Source organism: Capra hircus, chromosome 1, assembly GCF_001704415.2.
Source record: "Capra hircus breed San Clemente chromosome 1, ASM170441v1, whole genome shotgun sequence".
In the NCBI taxonomy this organism is placed as follows: Eukaryota; Metazoa; Chordata; class Mammalia; order Artiodactyla; family Bovidae; genus Capra; species Capra hircus.
The window spans coordinates 99,414,844-99,440,968 of NC_030808.1; the positions used below are offsets into that span (position 1 = coordinate 99,414,844).

Sequence of the window (26,125 nt, forward strand, 5' to 3'; positions counted from 1 at the left end):
GTTAATGAGCAATTAAGTTGATTCAAATTTTTAGCTGTTATGAACAATGCTTGCAGAAAATCCTTTAAAATACATAATTTCACATATGAGTATCTCTGAGTAATGATTTTCTACAAGTTGAAATTTTGAGGCAAAATGTATATGGATTTTCATCTCGATAGAATGTGCCAACTGCCCTTTGATGATGTACCAACAATGTTTCTAGCAGGGCTTAGTTTTAACAGCTAATTACTTTCTCTCTTAAAGTGAACCGATTGGTCAACATCCTTATCCCACTGCCTGAGGAGGTAAACTAGAACTGTTTGTGCTTCTGTGGATGTGGGTCAGGTACCCACTGTCAACAGGAGGTTTTATTGGCAGAAGATAGGAAACCTAGGACATGATGACTGTGTTTCAAGCTCTGTATTATATGTTTACAATTCCAAGCATCCCTGAAATAAAGGGATAAATGAGGAAATCAAAGTTTAGAAAGATACTTGGAGAAAGAAACAGGATTTTGACAGACTCCAAAATGAGGCTTTTCATGTTTTTATACTGCCTCCCCCTTAAAAATATACACTGATGTATTGCCTTTGAATCAACTATTATCAGAGTAGACTGATAAGGTTACAAATAGAGTAATAAACATATGAGATAAATTTAAGTGGTGAGAAGGCTTTAATTATTCTGTGTCTAAGTGAATCAAGTGCAGAACGTAAACAAAAAAGTGTAAAATAATCCTATTACATCTTGCTGCTGTACTCACTGAGAAGACATTTTCTTTTCTTATCTCAAAGCTGATTTTAACTTCTCATTTAAAGGTCTGGGACCTCAATGGCTGTTGTCACCACACACTCAATGTTGGGCAAGCGGGAGCTGTGGATATTTCTCACATCCTGGTTCTTAAGAAGACAATCCTAGTTACAGGCTGGGACAGGTATGATAGACTTCATGCAAAACTGTAGGAAGGTAAAAGGAGAGGGTTTTATAAATCCCCTGAAAAAGGGAACGGCTACCCACTCCAGTATTCTTGCCTCGGAAATCCCATGGACAGAAAAGCCTGGTGAGCTACAACCCATGGGGTTGCAAGAGTCAGACACGATTTAGAGACTAAACCACCACCACCGCCACCACCACAAAAGAAAAAAGAATCCAAAAATCCTGTTTTCTGAGTCTTTGACTGATTTAATCCTAATTCTGAGTCTTTAACTTGCTGGTGACCTTGATGAGTGAAACTGTTTGGAACTGGCTGGATGCTTAGTGAATAAAATATTTTAAGATCATATAGCTTGAGAGGCTTTGAGAAGTGTTTAACAGCGCTTTCTCCGGCTTTAAGAACCTGTCTTTTTCTTTAACCATTTCAGATAGAAACATAATACCGCTTCCTGAGTGTTAAATCTGAAACTTTCCCAAATTTTATAGTCAATAAATTCTTAATGTATAAATGTCATTCCTTCAACTGTAAAAGGAACTGTTTCTTCTTCTCAGCTTCAGTTTCAGTTGCAGCACAAGAGGGGAGCAGCCTGCTGAAATCTGTGTTAGCACCTCCGTCACTTCAGAGTAGAGAAGGGCCTTTCACATTTCACTTACTGTATTCAAAGAGCAGTTTTTCCATTTCATTATAAAGAAAACTACTTTGTTTTCCTCTTTTCCTGAGAGAACTAACGGATCATAAACAGGGCCTTTTCTATGGTGTTGTATAAGCCCTAAGAAAATTGAAGTGTGATATGTTTCAAAAATACATTGTCCATAAATTCAACAGTTCAAGAAATATCGCTCTAATAGGTAATTTGCCCAAGATTATTCACTATAGAAATATGATTGTAATGGTTTGAAGCTAGGATTAAATCAAATTTTATACCTAGAAAATAAGTAATATTTATTTGGGGATTTTTATCAAACTTAGGGAAGGGTTGCGTCTAACGCAAATGTGAACATACTAGACTAGACTAGAGAATACAGTGGCACACAGAGCTTAGTTTTCAGAGGTAGTTTGACTATAAGGAAAGAAATTATAGCTCAGATTGTTCTACTTGCTATTAAGAACTAATTTAATCATCCTCACCTTTGAAAGAAAACTTCTTCATATCCATGGGAGCAATCATGATCCATCAATGACTCATAACTGCTCCGGTAGACTATGGCCTAATGCTCTCTGTAATTAGGCTATGGCAATGAATAAGTGGAATTATCTAGTATCATGGCAGAGTAGATGTGTAGTATACAGCCAATTCACTTTAATTTTGCACATATCAAAAAGAGCTTTAAAAATTAATGTGTTGGTTAAAACTTTGGAGACACCATTTTCTTAATCATATTTTGTAGACATCCATGGTTAGAAATTAGCATCAAATGTAAGGCTTCTTAAAAAAATTGGTCACAGGGTTGCATTTCTAAAGATTAGATATATAGAGTAATCTAAAAGTGATTTAAAAAGAACACCCAATGATCTGATCTGTATTGCAGGTGATCACTTTCTGTAACCCTGGGGAGGAATTTTGGGGGAGATTGAAATGAGTGGAGGAAAACATCACTCTTCTCATTTTTCTCCATCTTTTCCACCTTCCATAAGGTTGTCAGGACTTGGATCCTGTAGTTGGAATTGAAAGTTGAATGACTATGTTCCCAGTTATATTGTTTTACTTTCATATTGATGAATTTGAAAATGATATTTTTATATTTTCTAAGCAAGATGTCTTACATTAGGATGGATTTTGGAAGATCTTTGCAGGGAGGTTTTTTTTTTTTTAACCAAGAAGCATTTAACAAAAGAGGCAAGAAAACAGATAAGTTGTTTGGTATGTCTTGGGGAGGATAGTCCATTAAGCCAACTCCCTAATAATTTAGTGACTTGAGAAGAAATAAGTGGGAGTTTGAGAGTCTTTATTAAGCTTTCTTTAAAATCCAGAGGAGGCTCTTAAGTTATACTGTAACTTTAACTTTAGGCTTTATTTAAATAAAGAAATTGGTCCGATAATTCTGTCCAAGATGGAATAGAAATTACATTTATTGAATTCGGTACATAAATATGCCATCAATTTCTTTTATTCATAGAGCTTTGTAGTATTATGCAATTTACATACATTATCCAACTTAATCCTTAGCTTCATCTTGGAAGGCAGGCAATATTCTGTAGATATGTCTAATCTCTGTCCTCAGCTCTTATCTTTCTAAGCTCACTCATTTGTTTGCTTGCTGGATGTATCTGACTGTGATCCCAAATTCTTCACATTCTAAACTGAGTGTATTATGCATGAAAGTGAAAGTGATAGTCATTCAGTCATGTCCAATTCTGTACGACCCCATGGGCTGTAGCTTACCAGGCTCTTCTGTCCATGGAATTCTCCAGGCAAGAATACTAGAGTGGGCAGCCATTCCCTTCTCCAGAAGATCTTCCTGACCTGGGGATCGAACCCAGGGCTCCTGCACTGCCGGCAGTTTGTATATAGTCTGAGCCAACAGGGAAGCCCATTTTACTCATTTCCTTTCCCTAAACCTACTTTTCTCTTAGATTCAGAGCTTCAGTTAATAGCTAGACATCCTAGTCATCTACCTGGTCATCCTTCTTATCCAACTTCACAGTCAAGTAGTCACTAAGCCTTATCTCTTTTCAAGTCCAGATATTGTTTTCAAATCTATTCCCAATGCTACTAAACTGTATACTCCAGAGCATCATTTCTACGTACACGAAGGTCACGGCCTTCTCACTTGTCCTTTTCTCTAGTAAATGTCTCTCTTTTACCTCTTAAATAGATTTGCTCATTTAAATGATTTCTACAGTGATTTCTTTCTAGAATACCATTTATCTATGTCACTTCATTGGTTCAATGTCTACAACAAAAAAACCAAAGCTCCCTGTGTCCCAGACCTATTCTGAGCTTCATTTGTACACTCCATTCTTGTGTAAATTCTAAACTCAAATAGAAACCTGCTGTCAGAGTGTTCCTATATAAGCCGTACCATTTCACACTCCCGTTCTCTCCCCTTATCTAGAAATCTCTCTCCAAATATTTATCATGTAGTTAATGTTTATTCTTATCTGAAGTCTCGTTCATATATCTTTTCTACCAGAACCTTTTTCTTTCCTCCTATGGTGGAAATACACCCCCATTTGTCTTTGTGCTTTCTAATTTCCTGGACTTTATTTAACCTAGAATATAACTATTGAACATTAATATGTATGTATATCTAATATATGCTTATTAGATGTTATATGATACTTGTTGAATGACTTAATTAACATTTATTGAATAGATAGGAAATCTGAAGATTAAAGAGATTAATTACCCATGGACACACTCCAAATAAGAGGAAAACAGAATTGATATTCAAATCTATTCTTTCATTACAATAAGCCAGAAAGCCAAGTATTACCAATTCTCTTTCACGAAGGAGGAGGCGAGGCTTGATGAGTAACCTGGCCAAACCTAGTAGGCAGCTGAGTTAAAAGTCTATGCCAAAATGCATGCTTTTTCTACCATTCCTGAATTACTGATGGAGTCACTAAATCATGGGAGATCAATTGCATTCTTTTAAAGAAATAATTTGCCTAAGTTGATCAAGTCAATCAAAGCTAATGAATCAGTTTTGTGTATTTGAAGGGAAAAAAAATACCACATATTATCAACTTAATAATACCTCAGAATTTTATCTTACCATAATTTTCCCCTTTCCTTTCCACAAATATCTTTAAACTGCACCTAGATGGAAAACATGGAGTTAGGAAACATGGTGTGCTGAATGTGAAAAAGCAAGATTCCTTCGCTCAAGGGCATCATGTTCTCATTGAGGAGTTGATGCATACAAGGCAGGATATGGAAAATGCCCCTTTCTGCTAAGCAAGGCCTGAATCAGAGAGCCCGTTAGGTTGTTTAGGAATATGACCATTCATATCTAGAGGTTACTTCCACCAGAAAAAAGAACCCAAATTCAGAAATTCTACAATATGTTTCCCATCATCGTAAGCAAAATGTACTGAGAGACAAAGCTGTAAATTGACTTTGCGTCAGTTAAAAAATGCTCGGTTAAATACCCAACCATGTTTATGTTGGTAAAACTAAGTGAAGAAATGATGAACTACCTTTGCATTTGTTAAGTAGTCATATAATATGTATAGTTCTGCTGAAATCAAATAAATGATCATAATGAAGTTTAAGATTTTATCTTATTTTTATCTTAAATTTATGCCCTGAAATTTTATGATTCTATATTTACAACTCTCTATAAAAATAAAAATAAGTTCTTCATTTATTTCTCTTCTTTCAGTTAAAGGAGAAAACTTTGTTTGTGAATGTTTTATGTCTGTAAAATATATAAAGACTATAAATATGTATATATAATATATAAAAATATAAATATAGAAAAGAGAATTTTCATATAATTTCAAATAATTCTGAAAATATGATGGATAGTAGCATTCTTCACAGAATTCTTTAAAAAGTAGGTACTCAATAAATAGCTGTAGATATAATTCTATTTCTAAAAGTATTTTTTAAGGGAATTGAAATTAGGAATTTGAAGTTCCTCAACAATAAAACTTACCTATCACAAAATATTAAATTCTCAAAATAATTGCCTTGCTAAAGAACTGTATGTAATCTTATATATGACTCAGTCATTTTTTATTATTAGGATGAGAATCAGAATGAGCATTTCCAAAGCTGTGACTTATTCTGGATAATCTTGCTGGAGGCTGGATGGGGGCGAGTATGTGTGAAATTCACAAATAACCCTCAAGACTAACTTTGTGATGGTTTCAGTATCCAAAATTGGGCTCCACAAATTTTAGGAAAAAGCATGAAAAAATAACTGATTTATTTTGAACTCATTCCCTACGTTTGAGATAACCTTTTTATTCTAAAAACAATGTATATGTTCTTTTGGACTAACAAGACATGAACAATTAACCTCTGAGGGAACAGATGTGTAAAATGCGTGTCTGATTTTGTGACCCCATGCACTGTAGCCTGCCAGGCTCCTCTGTCTATGGGATTTCCTAGGCAAGAATACTAAAGTAGGTTGCTATTTTCTTCTCCAGGGGATCTTCCTGACTCAGGGATTGAACCCATGTCTCTTGCATCTTCTGCATTGCTAGGTGGATTCTTCACCCAACTGTGCCACTGAGAAGCCCCAAGAGAACAAATAATTAACTTTGTTCTTTTGTTCTCAATGTGATAGTTTCTACATGATACGTTTTGGTAAAATTCATTATCCTATCTCATTCATCCTAAAAGAGATTATTTTTTAACACATTAAAAAATTTATTTTTGCCTCTTGCCAGGCAAACTAATTTTGCTTTCTCAGAACTGGTCATTGCATCTAAATTCTGAATTAGAGATAAGGCCGTCATCAGAAGAACACAGTGACTCAGTAGCAGTCCTCCCAGGACTTCAGATGTGAGGTGTGGAATGGAACTAGTAACCTCCTTCAATGTCAGAAAGAACAAATCTCTCAGACTCTTAAAATGGCCTAAAAATTGGCTCGTTCTGCACTTCAATTTTACTCTTGGCAAAAGTACAAACTTAGAAAAAACTTATCTTGGAAATGTACAAAGTAAGAAATACAGTGTGGATTCTGAAGGTATTTTAAGGATAACTGTCATTTCAAATGAAAGTTTCAGGTTAGGTTTTAAGGGAAAGTTGGCAGCTAATTAGCTTCTCACCACTGTGACACACAAGGTCAAATATCAGAATGGCTACTTTTTATACCATGTTATGAAAAGGATTTGTGCTTTGGGGTGTACTCCTTAAGTATATCCAGTTAAAACGGTGGCTTGGCAAAGAAGACAACTGACATTAACTATTGGTGGAGAGATCATAGAGGAGATATAGGCTGACCTCTTCCATCTCACTCCCACCTTCATACTCTCCCTTTTCAAAAGGTAATCTCTTCAGTCAAACATACCAATAGGTAAAGAGGAAATTTAAAATATACACATATAAAACTCTTACAAAATTCATGACAATTTCAGAACTGCAAATTACCTTACTTATACTATCTTGTCTTGCTAAGCCTTATATTAATACTATTAAAATAACATTAATATTAGATTATTGATTTAAAAAGGAGAGTAATTCATATATCGATTCAGCAAATTTTTATGAAATGCCTATTATTTTTTAGGTACTATTTTGAGTACTACTGATGCTGAGAGGGAAAAAACAAAAGCTTTGCTCTCTTAGAGCTTACTTCTGGTAGGAAAGACAGAAAAGAAGCAGACAAATAGATACAGATCCCAATATCACATAATGATAATGTAATCAAAATGATGTAGGTGAGGAATGAGAGACTCAAGGAAGTCTATAGCTTGGGTGGTCAGGGAGAGCTTCCCCAAGGAGGTAACATCTGAGCAGAGAATTTTTCATCTGATCATTTGAAAATATTTATTGAATATGCAATATGTTTAGGTCACTATGATAGGGTTGTACAATAAAACACGATCCCTGTTTTCTGTGAACTTACATTATAGCAGAGGAGCAGAGACTATATAATATGAATTAAATGTTGCGAGTAAAATGTAAATTATGTAAGAGACCAGAAGAGGGATATATTTCTTTCAACACTAGTTATCAAGGAAGCCTACAGAACAAGATAGGATTTAATGAATGGGTGTATAGTCAGGTAGTGTGGGTATGTGTGCGGAAGGAAATCCACGGAGGGATGGAAGAGCCCACTGTGAATAAAAACAAAGCAGCTAGAAATGCAAAACGTATTCAGAGAGCAGCAAGAATACCGCCTAAGTCTTCTCGAGCGGCACAGGCGGTAATGAATTCACCTGCCAGTGTCCAAGATGCAGGAGACGCAGGTTCAATTCTTGGATCAGGAAGATCCCTGGAGGAGGAAAAGGGAACCGGCTCCAGTAGAAACCCTGGAAAATCCCATGGACAGAGGAGTGTGGTGGGATACAGTCCATGGGGTCGCAGAAAGTCAGACACGGCTGAGCAACTAAACACACACACATACACACACACACGAGTACTGATTGGCTTGAACATGAGATGTGCTTCAGAAACAACCTCTAAATACTCGTAACAGCTTAAAATAGCTCCTGCAAAGAAGGAATCTATTGGAAACCTTGTATTCTATCTATAAAATCCAGGCGAACTTTTCTTCTATTACATTTATTCATCTATCCTTATTTTAATATAAAAATACTTTCTCCCAAAATCTTCGAGTGAAATGAACACTTAGGAAGGTGTATCAGTTTTACCTGTGGTTTCCAGTAGCCCTGTCAAACATTTAACTGGGCATTCACATTTTACTCTGAAAACCAAGGACAGAAGAATAAAGGGAAACATTCTAAAAGAGTTGATTGGATCCAAATATTATTGAGTCTCAAATAATAGGTCCACACATTTGATTTTTGTCATGTAAGAAATGGAAAACCTAACAAATATTTTTTTTAACAGGATATTAGCCTTATCTTTTTGATCATGCTGTTTCCCTGTACTGCTTGGAGTGACTTCCTCTTCCAAATCTTACCCATCTAATAGGGTTAGGCTCTGTAAGTTCTGTTCGCTATAGCACCATGAGCAGGGACTTTCATGGAGAAAACAAGAAATGTTTGTAGAATGAATGTATATGAAGAGCTCCTGAATGAAGTGATTAATCTGGTAGCAGGATGAAGGATGCACCAGAAGTGGGTAGCCTAGAGACAGTGAAATTTGTTAAGAATCCTTTACAATTTTTCAGCCTTGAGCTAGTGAGTGCTAAGCTAGGAAACTGTCGTTGATTATTTAAAATAAAGAGGAAGGAATTAATATATAACATCACAGAGGCAGAATCTGAGGATTTTATTTGACTAAGGAAGAGAAAGACAAGCAAGAATTTGGAATTCTGGTCTATTGATCAATTTTGAGAATTTGGTGAATCCTCCTGTGGAGGGAAGGTAGAAATTTTAGATTTTTGATATTAGCTGATGGAAACTATAATGGAACTGTCAGCTGTCAAGTGAGAACAACTCCACACTGGAAAAAAGTCATGAATGAAGACAGATTTAAGAGCCACGTGTATAGCAGTGAACTGGAAATTCACTGGTGGTGATTACAAAACCCAATACAAAAATAATACAAAACCAATACAAAAATAATACAAAAACCAATACAAAAATAATACAAAAACCAATACAAAAATAATACAAAAACTAATACAAAAATTGATGCACAAGCCCTGCACAAGCCCTTTTGATGAGAGAGCGAGGGATGGAGGAATGATGGCCAACAGTGTCCATATTGAAAGGTGAAAGAGAGAGTAGGAAGGGGAAACAGAGTACAAGGAGTGAAAGGTCAGGGAACAGGAAGAGAAACAGTGCATTTTGCAACAGAAGAGTTTCCAGAACAAACTCATCCATCAGAGGGTGAGGAGTCGGTAGGGCAATTGGAGACCTTTAGTGTGAGTGAAACAGAAGCAAGGTTTCAGAAAAGTGAAGAGAGAATGTGGGTGGAGACACCAAGCCTGGAGTTACAAATGCCCCTTTGAAATGAGTGTGGCTCTAGAAGTGGGGAGAGGCTTGCCAGAGGCTGGTAGCCAGAGTTCAATCAAGAGGAAACAGGATGGTCCTATAACTTGATGCCTCCAGTATGTAATTTTTAAGCTCCCCTTCTCCTCACCAGGCATCAAGCATTTCATTCTCTGTCCTTTCTGATCTGTCCTCAAATTCACCAGTAATGCATCAGGATACTGACCTTTAAAAAACTATTTCTGTTGAAAACATCTCTGTCCTCCATCCCATTCCTTTGAAGCTGCATTTTCAAGTGTTCCACAAACAGTTCCTCAAGATACTGTATGAGGAAGGACTCTGTGGTCAAATACGTCTGGAAAATGCCACAGGGAATATAAACATGTTAAATATCCTGGATGAACTGATGAAAAGAAACTTTAATGATTTTGTCTAAACTATCCAATAGTATTTGTTCACAGACTCTACTCTTTTGTATTGTTACTGCCACGAAATTCTTAGTGGTTCCACTTTGGAGACATTTTGCTTTTAGGGTCTTGGTGGTGGATGATTAATCTGATAAATGCATACATGTTTGGTATTAATGATTGTGAAAGAAAGATTAACCTTCTGATATTCATAATTGACCCAGGGAATTTAAGAGAGACTTCAAAAAGAAGTTCAGTGCTGGGATTTAGCCTTATGGATGACAAGTAGGGATAAAGTTTTGGATAGCATCATCTTTTTTTTTATTTTTAAAAAATATTTATTTATTTGGCTGTGCCAGATCTTTGTTGCAGGATCTTCGATCTTTGTTGTGGCGCACGGGATATTTTTTAGTTGCAGCAGGCAAACTCTTTAGTTGCAACATGTGGAATCTGACCAGGAATGGAACCCAGGCCCTCTGCATTGGGAGTGTGAGTCTTAACCACTGGACCACCATGGAGGTCCCCAGCATCATCTTTTAGACTTCTCAAATCATGCTATTCAGCTGTGGGATGGCTACTCCATATCTATATCACTTTTATATCCACGGCTAACTGCTATATCCTTTTTTCACTAGGGCTATTACTGTGTTTCGACCTCAGAACTTCAATCAGTTTTCCATCCAGCCTGAAGAATGGAAGGGAGGCATTCAACACCATGATGATATATTATGTGCTGCATTTTCACCTCCACAAACTCTTGTTACAGGTTACTTGAATGTTCACTTGACAATCAGTGGTATAGTTTCCTTTGCCTCCCTTTGAAAAAGCCTTTTCTCAACTACAAAATGAACAGGTTTCTTAAAGAAGCTGTCCTTGTACTTTAAATCTGGTCCTTATTTCTAGGGCTGTACAACAGTGGTTACATGCATCAGCTCTGAAGCCTGGCTACCGGGCTTCAGATCCTGGTTCTACAACTTGCCACTACCTCATATTGAGCAAGTTATTTTGACTCTAAAATACCATTTTCTCTGGCAAATAATAATTTATCAGCATGTTGGTTTATAGTGAGGATCACATAAGATAATCTGTGTATGGGTTTAATCCAGTGCTTACAATAAGCCCATCAGTAAATACTAGCTTTCATTTTCATTTTCCTTTTCTGAGGAGCAACCTCAGGGTTGTTGGGTACAAATCACACTTCTGTAGCACTCAGATGTTTCATAACAGGAACACCCTCTGGGCACAGTTTACTCTAAGTAATGTTGGTTAAAGACTGGTCTCACAAAAAGTTTATAAATCCAAGCTCTTGACAGGATCCATGGGCATGCTTTGATGTGGCATATTAAAGAGGATCAGAAGTTTTTGAATTACTTCCAACCAAAGAAAACAATTTATAAAGACAGATTGCACCATGAAATTATAAAATCCATATTTTGACAGCCTGATTTGTTTTATAGGACCAAAAATGTCATTTAATTAAGAGGAATGAAAAATTACAGGAAAAGAGCTTGGATATCTATGAAGTGTTACCATATGAGGTTTCCTGCTTTATCTACACTTAGAGTTTTGTTGTTTTCAGAACTTCCAGGAGGGCCAACTCTGCAGCTGAATTTGCTCTATAGCTGCTGGAAGTCTACCCTGCAGCACATACCATATACTGAAATATGATGAAAACAAGTATCGCTGTGTAGTTGATATTGAAGTGTCATAAAATACCATTGTAATTGGGGAATAAATAATCTCTTCATTCACGTTCATTCCTTCAATCCTATGTGAACATGCTCTGTCAAACACTTTGCAAGTGAAGCATTTTAAAATGTTAAGAGAAGGTGGATATTCCCATGAACAGCTAGCCCGTGGAAGCTTATCATCTTGGGCCAGTTTGTGAGTTACACAGGTTGCCTCTCCAGGACAATACAGAGTGCAGTGGGCATTACTCTCTTCTCTCTCCAAATCCCAAGGAGGACACCAACAGTACACAGCGCTCAGCTCTAGTCTTTAGCTCTCCTCTTGATGTCGGCCCTCTGCTCACTAGCGAGCTCTTCTCCCGGGGCTGCTGAGAACAGCGGTCTGGGCATGCACTGCTCCTTCTAAAACCAGCTTGGTCAGACTTAGCCTCACTGTTTGGACTTTTTTATGTTTTCTGCATGGAACAGTATGAAAAGACTGGTGTAGGGAAAGTTCTAGGATTGGAGAAAGCAACATTCAATAAAGAACATAAAAGAGAAAAAATAAACAGAACACACACAACAAAAGAACAGATGTAGGAAACAGAAACCTAGAAGGAAAATTCGTCTGCCCTCAATAATAAACAAATAATACAGTAGTTATTAATACTATTTCAGTATTTGTAATATTCTAGGCAGTAGGTGCTTTTCATTTGTCAGAGCATAAATTTATTTATCAGACAAATAAATCTATTAACCCATTTTTTAGGTGAGGAACTTGTGGCATCAAGTAAAGTTAAATAACTTGCCAAGGTTACACAGCTGGTAGGTGGTAGAACCAGGACTCAGATTGATGAATTACAAAGCCTTTATTCTGAATGCTTTCTTATCACACACACACACACACACACAAAAGATATTACAATAATCTATCAAACTTACTGAATGATATTTTGTGAAGTTTCCAATTTTTAAAGTTTAATAAAAACACTAACCCATGGCAGATTCATGTTGATGTATGGCAAAACCAATACAATATTGTAAAGTAATTAGCCTCCAATTAAAACAAATAAATAATAAATGCAAAAAAAATAAAAACACTACTAATTACTATTCATTCATGTCTCCAAATATATAGAGAAAACTTACAAAGTGCCAGATTCCATGTAAATTATTATGATAATGATTTCTTCTAATTGTTCTTGCTCGTATTTTCTATCTAACTTTCTGGTAATTTCTATTCTCTGTCTTGGCTCCTGTAGGGAGTTATGATGGAGAAATTGTTCTGTGGAACAACAGCACAGAAAATGCTCACTATGTCCTTCACCCTGATTATCAGAGGCTGCTAAAATCAAAATCGGGTGAGTGCAAGTTTGAAACTAAAATAATGTGGGCTGGTTGTTTGTGCATGGGCCTGCTGCAGCTTGCTTCTGAATTATAGATGATTGGCTCTAAGCGCCAGGGATTAGTGAGACCGTTGTCTTGTCAAAGTGACTAAAAAGAACCTTGAGATTTACTTGGCTTAGCAGATTCTCCATGGCTTGCTGTTCCTTTTCTTTATGCTACATCAGCATTTCTGAATTACTGACAGCGGGGAACAGGACTCTCATTTTTATCTAGTTTATTTTTTGCCAATAAGCCTTGCCAAATTGCCTATGAGTGAACCTTGGGTACTCCTTCGTAGGAAAATGGGAACTTGTGTTCACTTGAGGCTGCTCAGGCTTAGTCTAGAGCTTGTATTAAATATTATGCCACCTGGAAATCTTAAATTATTTCTTGCTTTAGAAACCTGTGTGGAGCATTAGATGGAATTATATTGTATTTTATGGAAGTTTAGCAGAGCAGATGAATATTTTATGCTTAAGCAAAATGTCTTGACAATTGCCTTTCACATTTTATTTTAGTTTCCCTAGATACTAAAGGTTTTTCCTTAGACTAATTTATTTGGTAATGAATCTGTCATACCTCATGTGCCAGTGAAGTTCTGTTGTATCAATTGGATAAACTCACAGAGACAATTAGATTAGGAAAGGACTGGTCTTCAGATACAGTTTTGCGTGTGTGTGTGTGTGTGTGTGTGTGTGTGTGTGTGTGTGTGTGTGAAAAGCTGAGGGAGTAATTTGTTAGGAGGAAGAAAACTAACATATGAAATTTGGAGTTTACTTGGCTGCAGGCATGAAACTCTGACTTGCTTTATGTTTTCAATACAAAGAGCTCATCATTAGGGTTCATTTGAATCCTCCATGGAGAAAGTGGAATTCTGCCTCTTTGGTGCATTGGCCCTCAGGGGAATAGTCTTGTTTTCACAGCAGACTTCATTGTGGCTGTGATTAAAAACACAGAGAGACAAATAGAAAAGAAAAGCCGATAATGTCAAATTTTTAAAAGACACAAGAAGCATTGCTGTTGATTTCTTGCTTTGAATGTTTGAAGATACCTCTGTATAAGTGTTTCATAAGTATGTTCAGACTATTCATAGATTCAGAGATGAATATCCCCAGTTTTTATTAGTGGGATGTGAAGATGATGTCATTAGATCATTGAAGTACCATTAAGGATATCCTTTTCAGGGTAACTCACTAACAAATAACATTGCTTAAAAATGATGATTTAAATACATAGTTATTATATCTCAAGTTCATTAAATTATTTGCAAGCTTAATATTAATGATTAATAAGTTGAAAATGGCATGATATTAGGATCACATTTGTCTTGAATATATCAGTATCTGTAAGATGTTATCAGGGTCTACAAAATGAAGTCCCTATTAATTCATGTCAAAGGAAAACAAAGTAAACTTATATGGAGTATGAGAAACAAAAATGGGATCAAACAGTCTGTGAAGTTGAGGCTGAGGAAGTGAACTGCAGGGGGCTCTATGGATATTGACTGGAAGCGCATTGTAAGACTTGCTGGAATCATCAGAGACTGTGATGGGGTGGCCTGTTGTTTTTCATAAGTGTTTGAAGAGAAGATGTTTCTATTCATTAAGTCACCTGGCTTGTCTCTATCTCAGATGCAGGGCCTCAAAAGCTTCTTGGTGCTGGGAGGAGCCCCTCTACCCACCCCACATGTGACCAGGCTACCCTGAGAGCCTGTTCCTTTGAGATGGACACTGAGTGCAATCATGCTGTTATGAGGCTTTGCTTCCTTGAAGCAAGAAAAAACATCACAGGGACAGGTAAAATATATATTTATATTTTGACTATAGACTGCTTTGATATATTGTAAAATGGTGGGACAGGAAAACCTAAAGAAAGTTCAGTCTGATTTGATCTAGGTCTTGTAGAGTTTGACTGCACCTAACAAACAGGCAGGACCAGATTACAGAAGTCACAGGCCACGGCCAACAAGGTTAAGGTCAGGAGGATGGGTCCAGGAGCAGAAGCTAGACCAGACTCCACCAGGAACTCATACCATGTTGTGTATGTCAGGATCAGATAGAGAAAAACTCTGGGTAACAATCAGAAATGAAGAAAAGCTATGACAAACCTAGACAGCATATTAAAAAGCAGAGATGTTACTTTGCTGACAAAGGTCTGTATAGTCAAAACTATGGTTTTTCCAGTAGTCATGTATAGATGTGAGAGTTGGACCATAAAAAGAGCTGAGTACCGAAGAATTGATGTTTTTGAACTGTGGTATTGGAGAAGACTCTTGAGAGTCCCTTGGACTGCAAGGAGATCCAACCAGTCAATCCTAAAGGAAATCAACCCTGAATATTCATTGGAAGGACTGATGTTGAAGCTGAAGCTCCAATACTTTGGCCACCTGATGCAAAGAACTGACTCCTTAGGAAAGACCCTGATGCTAGAAAAGATTAAAGGTGGGAGGAGAAGGGGATGACAGAGAATGAGATAGTTAGATGGTATCACTGACTCAATGGACATGATTGAGCAAACTCTGGGAGTTGGTGATGGACAGGGAAGCCTGATGTGCTGCAGTCCATGGGATTGCAAAGAGTCAAACATGACTGAGTGACTAACCTGAACTGAATCTAGCCATGGCATAGAGATTTGTCAGGTATAGGGCTCAGCATGGGTTTCCCTGGTGGCTGAGATGGTAAAGAATCCACCTGCAATTCAGGAGATCAGGGTTCGATCCCTAGGTTGAGAAGACCCCTGGAGAAGGGAATGGCTACTCACTTCATTATTCTTGCCTGGGAAATCCCGTGGATAAAGAAGCCTGGTGGGCTCCAGTCCATAGGGTTGCAAAGAGTTGGACACGACTGAGCCACTAAGTACACAAGCACAGGGCACAGCATGAAATATGCTCCAAATATATGAGCCAAAGCCTACATGGGTTACAAGAGTTGCATCTGAGAAGACCACACTGGCACATGTGATCAACACGGGCTAGGAGAAAATAGAGAGAAACTCGGAGATTGGAAACTAATCTGAAATTTGAAATAGCTGCTGCTAATTGCTGATCCCAGGTCATGAGAACTGCCTGCTCTTTGTCTTAATATTTTTGGTGGGGGTTAGTAGGTAATGCTTTGGGTGTCTATACCAACTGTGCATCCTTTTCAGAATAAGTCTGGTTAGAGCTGCTTCTAAGATACATGCTAACATATGATTTGCCACAGTTATATGATATTAAAATAAATGAAATAACTATTTGCTTAATTTCCTTTTTGTCTTCAGTGGTGATGTAAATGTGGTATTGATGCAGCTTGCATCTTCCCAAAATAAAAATCTGCTTCTGAAAGCAATGCATATTTTTCACTTTTCTTCTAAAAAATAATTTTTTAATTTTAGAAGTGTTTTTTCTTAATGTTAGGAATCTAGATCTATATGTATTATATGATTGAAAAAAGAAATAAACATATCTGAACCCTGTTTTCTATATTCAGTTTCTCATATTCAATTTGAAGATAGAAAATCTGCATGATTTTCATGTAAAATTTTTCTGCATTAAAAATCAATAAACATATATACCCTTATAGAGTTCTAGAATCATTGTGGAATATTTAGAGTAGACCTTGAAAAGGTTAGAGTCTAAAACTTTCTATTTTCCAGAATGTACATATACTCATAAAATGAACTGTTATCCTGAAATTGCTCTCATTTCCTCAACACTAATTCTTCTTAATGTTATCAGTATTACCAAATTGTTTCCACTGAGGCGGCTATATACCATTATTTCTACCTTAAACAGATATCATTGTTAATAGGCAGCTCATTTGTGAAGCAAATTGAAAGTCATCTACAGATTTATCAAATAATAATAGGAACCTTGCCACAGAAGAATAATTTAGGTTAAAGTACTTCTACATGCGTATAAAAATGGAAAATGAAAAGGTTAGTTCTAGGCCTATGAACCAAAAAAGTGTTCCATAAGGACTTACAATGAATTCTTGATGAAAGATTAAAAAGCAAGCTCATAAGTAGATTTCTAACTATATGGTTGCACAGAGAAACCCATAGCTGTGCTACTGTAACTATACACATATGCATAGTGAGGAATTTTACTACTTTGATATGTGTGTCCAATGGGTAGTTAAGAAAGATGGGTTTTCTGTAATTGGAATATTATCATAATGTTGAAATTAATATTTTGTAAGTTTGTCTGAAGTAACAAATCAATTTTATCAAAATTTTGAAACCCAAATAATATCAAAATAATGAATGAAGGAGTGGTAACTAGATTTTATAGACCATCTTACGTATCCTACCTCACTTAATACTCAGCACAAACCAGTGAAGCTTTCATAGGGCTTTTCCCAGTGTATATCTGAGAGAATCAGAGTGCTGGGAATTGATCGCAGGGCTATTCACCTGTCCGATATCCATATGCTTTCAACAAGGAAACTGATGAGGAAGTTGTTTCTTGTGTTTGTAGTTTCCTAATTAGGTGTTCTTGTATACCAGAGGGAGCCAACCTGGTATCATGTGGAGGATCTGGGTATGTCAGATTCTGGGATACATTTAAGAAGCAACTTTTGGCTGAATTTTTGGCTCATAGTGGAGTTGGTTCTATTATTATGTCTACTGATAAATCAAATCGATACCTCGCCACAGGAGATCTGGAGGGGTGGTTAAAAATCTGGAATATAGAGGTATGTTGAAAAAATTCTCACATTATCATTATAATTTTTGATTGTCTTTTATTTCAGATAATTATGAATCAGGTCTTGTCTATTTCTAGATAAAGGAAGAAATATTCAGTATTTTAAAGAAAACTTATGTATTGATCAGAGACTTCTTTAATTCATGGAGAAAAATAGATTTTTCTCAATACTGAAAATCCTCTATTAATATATAGTCAGGTCAGTTTCCCAATTTAGGAAAGCAATATTGTTAGTACGGTACTACAGCATTGTTTGAGAATAAATAGTTCAGATATGCCTCATTTTAAATGAGAGAGTAAACATAATCTAAGTAGTGTACTGGCCTGTTATCTAACACTGTTATCATCCTGAGTTTGTTTGTTTTTTTTTTGTGTCACTGATTACCTGCTCAATTTTCTAATAATACTATAAAATTGTATAAAATGTGACTACCTATACATGTTAAAGTTCATTCACTTTATCTAATAGCTGACTTTACTGCTTATATTTTTCCATCCTTCCATTCCCCGTCCTTCCTTTCTTTCTACTTCTCAAGTTAGTCAAATCAGTTAGAAACCTTTTTTGGAATGTGAATACCATTTTTCTAACCTCTGTTATCATGAGCTATTCTTTTGCATTTGTGTTACAGATTGCTGTTTCTAAATGCACCTTTGTTCAATTTCTGTATCGGACTTAAAAAAAAAAGTGTTCTATCACAGTAGTCATTTCATATTTGGACATTTTTAGAATTCTGGCATGTCTTTTCATTCAGGAGTACTGTCTTAATCCCAGCAAGAACAAACTGACACAGGCCCCAACTCTGATAAGATCGTTCCGGCCTCACGAAGACTGGATAAGCTCCTTAGAGATGTGTGAGCTGGGCGGCCGCTCGCTGATTCTCTCCGCCTCTGCAGACTGCAGCGTTCGTGTGACTGATGTCTGTGGTGTTCCTGTCCAGATCTTTGGTCAGGTAGAAATATTGCTTCTTTACTATTCTAATATTTACTTGACATTTAGTATGAACTTGGCCTGGTTTCCATTTGAATCTCATCGGCTAGTAAATTTCATTAGTCATGAAAGAACTGACTTGATTTTTGCAACTATAGCTCCAGGCCTCCCTTATTAACCATGGCAGTTCCATCAAGTAGAGGACACTGGAGACATGGAAAGATGGGGGACCTAAGCAGCTTAAAATACGTAAGGATTTCTGAGCAAAATTTCTCCGCCAAAATAAGTGGATCTCTTCAGTTTCAAAATTCAGTAGAAATACAGTGTGGATAATTGTACTGCATTACTATAAAATAGATAAATGACTGTGACACTCAGATAATAATCAGGCAATAATCAAATATAGAAAATTAAAAAAAAACAAATCTTTTGTGTTCATTGTCTGATTTATTCCTGCCAAAATCACATTCATTAATCTTTTCTGAGTTTGTCCTATTCTAAGGTCTCTATGTGCGTGCTATGTTGCTTCAGTCATGTCTGACTGTTTGTGACTCCATGGACTGTAGCCCACCAGTCTCCTCTGTCCATGGAATTCTCCAGGCAAAAATACTGGAGTGGGTTGCCATGCCCTGCTCCAGGGGATCTTCGTGACCCAGGGACTGAACCCTCTTCTCTTCTGTCTCCTGCGTTGGCAGGCGGGTGCTTTACCACTAGTGCCACGTGGAAGCCCTACATGAGTTATTTCATGTAATCTTCATAATTGCCTGTCCCATTAGGGAGGGATGCTCATTATTCCCATTTTACATATGAGGAAACAGAGGCACAGAGAGTGTGAATCAATTGCTGAGGTCACAGACACTAACAAGTGGCTTTGAATTCAAGCTGTCATTTCACAGCTCATGTTTTTAACTTCTTCCTCCCATGAAACTAAGCTCCGATTTATATGAGCTTACAAAAAAATGGAACCAGAGGTCTTGAAAGAAAGAAAATATTTATTATCTCATATTTCTTTTTTCCACTTGTTTTCATGGGAACTCAGTTCCTAGTCCCTTTTGTTTGGGGGACAATATAGCAGTTTGTTCTATTTCAACCAGTACTGTTCAGACATGGTGGTAAGAGCTCACCCTGGCACTTCAGTTTCTGCCTGGCTGGTTGACTTAGTCCTAGTCAGCAGCCTTGAATGCCACTCTCATGCCCTGAGTATGGCGGTTCCCTTCATGCTGGAAGACAAAGTCTGTTGGTGTTCTTTTGTGGAGTCAGCTTGAGGACGTCAACCCGTGCTGCCCCAATTCCATACAGCCCTTGCAGACGTGGAGGGCGGTGGTAAATCAGAAAATGATGGTAAATTGGTGGGTGGATTGGCTGGGTAATGTGGGAGTTGCCACGTGACAGCCAAGAGCTGAACAGCATCTTCTGCTCTGTAAATAAGGCAAGTGCTAGACTTTTCTCAGCAAAAAGAGTGTCTGTGTGGGAGCTCAAATGGGTGTGTGGGCAGTTGTGGTGAGAGAGACAGCATGGGGCGCGGCTGGCATTCTGAACATAAAAGGAGTTGAAAAGCTGGCAGCTCTAGAAGTTACTGCAATCCTGACATTGCTACGAGGCCATGCCGCACGGGCTCTGGTAAAAGGAGGTGCAAAGAAACAGAGTCATCAGGCAGGTGGTGTCTGGAGCAAAAGTACCTTGTGTGTGTGTGTGTGTGTGTGTGTGTGTGTTAGTTGCTCAGTTTTTTCCGACTCTTTGGACCCCATGGACCTTAGATGATGCTAAAGCAAGAAATAGGACTGTTTTAGGTATGGGTGCCACAAAAACTGTGTCCAGAAAGCACAATCTGTGTGGAAATTTTATTAGAATTAAGAAATATATGCTAGTAAAACTGTTCATTTGTATACCTTTGGTCGTTTTCCTTCGTTGTTTTGTAGTCTTTTGTCTTTCAAAGGAGTTCAGCCTCTAAAAGCCTCCGTGAAAACAGTTTGGTTTTATCCCTTCTGTTCAAGATAGCCCGGGTAGTTTTAGAAAGTAAAGGCTGGCAAAGCAGAGGACAGCTGGGTTTTCTAGTCCCTTCTGCCTGAGCTTTAATTTTTTTTTTTTTTTTTGAGAACTCACTTTTATTAAGCTCTTGGATATGGTGCTGCTAGTTTCAAGGGCCATAGGAGGCAGTGGGAGGGGAAGGACATAAAATGGAGGGGAGGAAGAAAAAGGAAATTAGTAGATAACTGGAAAAAAGCAACAGTGAATGTTCTTCTCATAGTTTGAGCAGAGGCATGCTTTCACAGAAAGATATGGTAGGCAGATGGAAATACTTAGATAAGAAGGGACTCCATTTGTAAATATGACTAAGGTCAGAACAATTTTTTCCTGATCCAACTTGGTTTGTATAGCATAGTGACTTTTGACCTATATTTGAATGTTGCATTTGTCTTTTAGTTGAATTAATTTTGGTCTAGTAGTTATAAAAACAAAAGGAAAGGCAATCATGTATTTTAATTTCCTTCATTAAGGCTTCATCTTCCGATCGCATTCAATATGATTAACATATTCAAAATTTCATGTAATTGCGGTTCAGTAAATTTCATGAAAGAAGTTTTTTTTCTTAAAAACTGTGAATCAGTTTTACAACATAGCTATTGATCTGAGGTTGGTTTCCAAGTTAGATTTTTAAACGTAAGTAGTATGCTATGTCTATTTCTAGAGTTGGAGAGATGGAGTGGGGATGTTTTATCTGTGGAGATACATTTATCCCAGGAAACTGTCAGACGATTGTGGTATAAAAAGAAGTGAGGTGGTCTGTGTGCTTCTTCAGTGTCCGTCACAGCACTGACCACTGCTGTGCTCTGCAGGGTTTGTGTTCCGGTGCCCCCTCCTCAGCTGATGCTTCTGATACTCAGTGACTTTGATTGACCTTATTCACCCAGTGTTTAAAATTTAAGTTTCCCATGTTTGAACATGAGTTTTCATATAAGATCTGTATTTCTTACTTCTCTCGGAAAAGAACATATGTCATTCCCTGAGAGTAGCTATGGCTCCCTTAATGGAAAATGGGCTTACTCTAAGTCAGTGTAGCCCCATCTTTCTTTCCCTTTTGCTTATGAACACTGAGGCTGAATTTAATTTACTATTTATTATCCTATATGAGACCTGATCATTCATCGACACTATATTCCTGGGCCCTGGAGGCATTCTGCTGTAAATCCTTCTGACAAAGGTTGAGCAGTTGCAGGTGAGATATGCTGGGGATCCCTAATGTTCCCTCATCATACAGGCCGTGTTCCCTGAGGCGTTCCTGTGGATGCAGTGTGAGCTGGTAGAAGACAAATTATAACTTCAGAAAATTTCTGTTTGCTTCTTATGATGCATTCCTTTCTAATTTTATTAAACTTACATGTGTATGTTCCATCTCCCTTTTAAGACTGTAAGCTCCTTGAGAACTTACCTATCTCCTTCATTTTTGATGTCCTGAGGACTTCAATAAAGAATCTAGCACGTTTAGTCACTACACTCCTGCCCCAGTCTTTGCTACCCCATAGACTTTGGTCCACCAGACTCCTCTGTCCATGGGATTCTCCGGGCAAGAAGATGAGTGGTTGCTATGCCTTCCTTCAGAGGATCTTTCTGACCCAGGGATCGAACCTGCATCTCTTATGTCTCCTGCATTAGTAGGCAGGTTCTTTACCACTAGCTCCAAGTGGGAAGCCCAAATGTTCAAGGAAAATACATTTTATAAAAATAAATCTCTCTCTCTCTCTCTTTTTTTTTTTTAGGAAAAGCATTGGCAACTTGAAAACTGTTTTTCAGTTCCTAAAAGAGACACTAATTTAATGGGAAATAAGATTCAAGAGAAAAGCATAAAGGAAATTCCTTTATTTTCTGAGGAGGAATCATGTTTAGACCCATCAAAACATTCGCTAATTGATAAGAAAACATACAGGTTAGTACATCTTCCCTGTAAAGGGTAAAATTGGCCCCCAGTTCCTTCTATGCTCTGGGGAATGTCTAATGACTACCTCAGGATTTCGCTCACATTCTGGTCATTGGTAGATGTGCGTGTGTGTGGCAGAGGGAAGAGCTTATATTCTCAGGCTGGTGTCTGATTCTTACTTCTTGTCTCTTTGTAATGATTGATTTCTATCCTGTCTTCTAGTCTTCTGTGTCTACTCCATCATCAACCTAATTTTGGAAATAACCCTTTTCTTCAAAAGCAATGTATGTGTGTATGTACGTACGTGTCTATCTAGCTAGCTACCTCTCTTAGAATGTATGTCAGATTTTACTTCGGGTTTTGGTAAGGCACACAGATATTTGTGGGCTTCCCAGGTGTTTCAGTGGTAAAGAATCCACCTTTCCACGCAAGAGCTGCAGGAGACGAAGATTCGATCCCTAGGTCGGGAAGATCCCTGGAGTAGGAAATGGCAACCCAGTCCAGTATGCTTGCCTAGAGAATCCCATGGGCACAGGAGCCTGGCAGGCTATAGTCTATAGATTCAAAAAAAGTTGGACATGACTGAGCATGCCTGCACTCACAGAGGTTTAGGTGACAGAAGTTCAAAGAGCTTAACTTTGAATATTGAACATCACTCTCATTCTACAACTTCTAGCCTTTCCTTCCTGCTGTTCAGCCATTTCATCTCTTCTGCCACTCAGATGGATCTCATTCTTACATTCTTCTAACTCTCTAATGCCAGGCAGTTTTAATTGTTTTTTGTTGTTGTTGTTGTTGTTGGTTTGTTTTCTATATTCTTGCTAACTCATGGTCTCATAATTTCATCTTTTGTATTAAACAATTTGTTTTAGAAAACAATTTTATTCATTGTATTTTCTTTGATACAGTTGGTATTTCTATTACCATGTGACTCTATTATTTTTTTAAGCTCTATAGAAAAATTGCATAGAAAGTAGAGAGTTCAAACATACTCTGCCCTCAGCCCATACAGTGTCAAATGTTAGTGTGGTACATTTGTTACAATCCATGAACCAATGCTGATACTTTATTATTAACTAAAGTCCATAGTTCACATTTAGAGGGTAAAGTTGAGCATTCTCTGATGACACTACCCAGAGACCTCCACCTTGCACTTTTCTAAATTAATGCATTCTTTGACCAAACTCTTGGGACTCAACCCCAGCAGTTGGGGTTTTCCTGTTCTAGTCTCCTCACACTGGCAGCCTTGCCTCTTGCATAACTTCCCTTGGGTTAACTTCTGCTTGGCCAATAGGAAACCCGCACATCCTTCCCACCCCAGCTCCTCGACAGTCACTCCTCCTCCTGCTCACTGGGGCAGTTTCAGTCATAGTAGACCTTTTCAGATATTAATTCACTGGTCCATTGTGTCCCTTAAGGGTTATCCTGGTCAGCAGATGTTTAGCTTTTTGCTTGGCTTATGTGAATGGAAGCTCAAACTGAGGGGAAGCGTCCCTCCTCTTCCATGAGGGTGGGACTCAGTCCTTACCTGTGACTCTTTCCAGTGCAAGTCTCTCTTAGAATTTCTGCATCCTAAGTCTTTTCTTGTCGTAGAGTGGTGGTTGATCTGAGCATCACAAGACCAGTTTTGGAGCCACCTTCCTGACAAAGGGGGCGAGCACAAGGAATTGATCTAGCACCTCACTTTGAAATGTGGCAATGCTGTCTACCTCTTAATTAATTAATTATTTTGCTTTCAGACTTTTGGGACCTCTGTTAATAAGGAGGTAGGAGGAAAAAAAATTCCCTTTTAAACATCCTGTTACACTAAATTACCCTTTGGTGTTTGTTCTTCCGTTTCCTTGAATTATGGCTTGCTAAAATGTCAAGTGGCATTTTGCTTTTAGGCAGAAGAATGTTTCAATAGAGAAATATAGCATGACTGATCCTGTACAAGAATAGAATGCTGAGAATGGAAAACTTGGTGTATGGTAAAATGCCCCCACCCAGCCACCCAACTTAATCAGGAAATAAAGTTACCCCCGGGTAACACCAATGGATCATCATTTCTCTTTCTGTGACACTTCCAGAAGAGTGAATCCAAAGCCCACAGATTCTTGTTTATTTCAGCCAAATACTAATTTCCCATTCCTTGTGACAGTCTCAGTTATTTAATTTTAATCAACCTTTCCTTAGAGTTCAAAATTAGCCTTTTGAACTCTTTACTTCTTTTCGGACTTCTGTCTCATCTTATTGCCTTTCCTGTTGTCCCATGACACTCGTCTTCTGAAAATCAGTGCTGATGTGTAGACACTTAAATTCACAGATTTCTCTTAAAGCAAGAGCTTTGCACCTGCCGGATTAGATAAGACTACAGCAGAGAGATCCTCTTACCTTTGCTATATATTTCTGTGGGCCTTGGGAATGGTTTCTGGCAGTAAAGATCGAAGATATCCCTGTTTACTGCATCTTTTCAAGTGACAATACAAAATATCTGTGATCTTTAAAACTTCTGCCTTTAATTCAGATGAGTAGTTGGCATAATTTAAAAAATTTGTAGTAAAGAGATAGTAAAGAATAATGCCATTTTGAAATTTTTGAACTAATTGGAAGAAAAAAATTAAAAACATATTCTTAGAATTGACTTGGCAAGTACAGCCCTGACTTCTCCCAGAAACATGTTCATGAATCCTATGGAGAAAACCTACAAATGCTATACAACTGTCAGATGTAAAGTATCTTTTGTGGTCTTCATCCAGTATTGAAGAGATTATAGATTACCTTTTACCTAGGAAAATATTATTCTGGAGAATGTGCCCTATTCCTAATCGGATCAGGAAATCCAAAGAGAAATCATTCCAGTTCTCTTCTATATGCAAAGTATGAAAGAAAAGTAAACACATGAAAGAATTTAGAGAGACTAAAAGGGGAAAAGCACATTTGGGTATGCAGGTGAGGAGATGTTTAAGTGGAGAGGGAGGGAAATAAGAGAGATAGAGATACAAAAAGAAAAAGCCAATAGGAAATAGAAGAAGCAGGAATAGTGAAGGAAAACATTAAATCATGTAAAGCCATGTTCTCACCTTAACTCCTAAGATTCTCTTTCCAGGATAAAATCTTTGCATTTATTATGTTCTGTCTTGTACATAAACATCAGTTTTCCATTGACTTAAGATATTTTATGATATTATGTGTGAGAAGAAGGTAGGTGGTAAAATGTCATCTTCAATTTAAACCTGAGGAGATGAATGAAGATGAGTATGGAGTTATGGAGTTTAACAGAGAATAGGAAGTTCTAACGCTTAGTTAACAATTAACCCAAAGAAATAGATTTTCCCTTTCTGTAGTTTCTACTAAAGTCATATTACCATCAGAAAATGGAAAAAAAATAAAATGACTAAAAAGATAAAATACAGAAACAAAACCACAGTGTACATGCATTTTTCTTAATGTATGGCAATATTTGGTTTCTGGACTCACACGAAAGTACTCTAATCTAGATAAATTACAGATAAAATGAATAATTTAGGCAATATAATCTTAGAATATTTCTTTATCATGAAAATAATGCACGTCCATTAGGAGAAAAATTGGAAATACAAATAAGCAAGACGAAAAATATGAAAATAAATCATTAACCGCAAAACCACCACTAACACTTAAGCATTTCACGCTTCAGGTTTTGTTCTGAGCATGCTACAGCAACTAGACAAATATGCATT

General features: G+C 37.4%; 1 protein-coding gene across 1 annotated transcript in view; it reads left to right on the forward strand.

The window, feature by feature from the left end:
- WDR49 (WD repeat domain 49) overlaps nucleotides 1-26,125 on the forward strand; it is a 164,783-nt gene that overhangs the window by 108,264 nt on the left and 30,394 nt on the right. Inside the window, exons 10-16 of the mRNA XM_005675370.3 lie at nucleotides 801-916; nucleotides 10,479-10,609; nucleotides 12,773-12,871; nucleotides 14,528-14,692; nucleotides 17,382-17,569; nucleotides 18,333-18,530; nucleotides 22,267-22,433. Of these exons, the coding sequence (XP_005675427.3) occupies nucleotides 801-916; nucleotides 10,479-10,609; nucleotides 12,773-12,871; nucleotides 14,528-14,692; nucleotides 17,382-17,569; nucleotides 18,333-18,530; nucleotides 22,267-22,433 (1,064 nt within the window). The remainder of the gene's footprint in view (nucleotides 1-800; nucleotides 917-10,478; nucleotides 10,610-12,772; nucleotides 12,872-14,527; nucleotides 14,693-17,381; nucleotides 17,570-18,332; nucleotides 18,531-22,266; nucleotides 22,434-26,125) is intronic.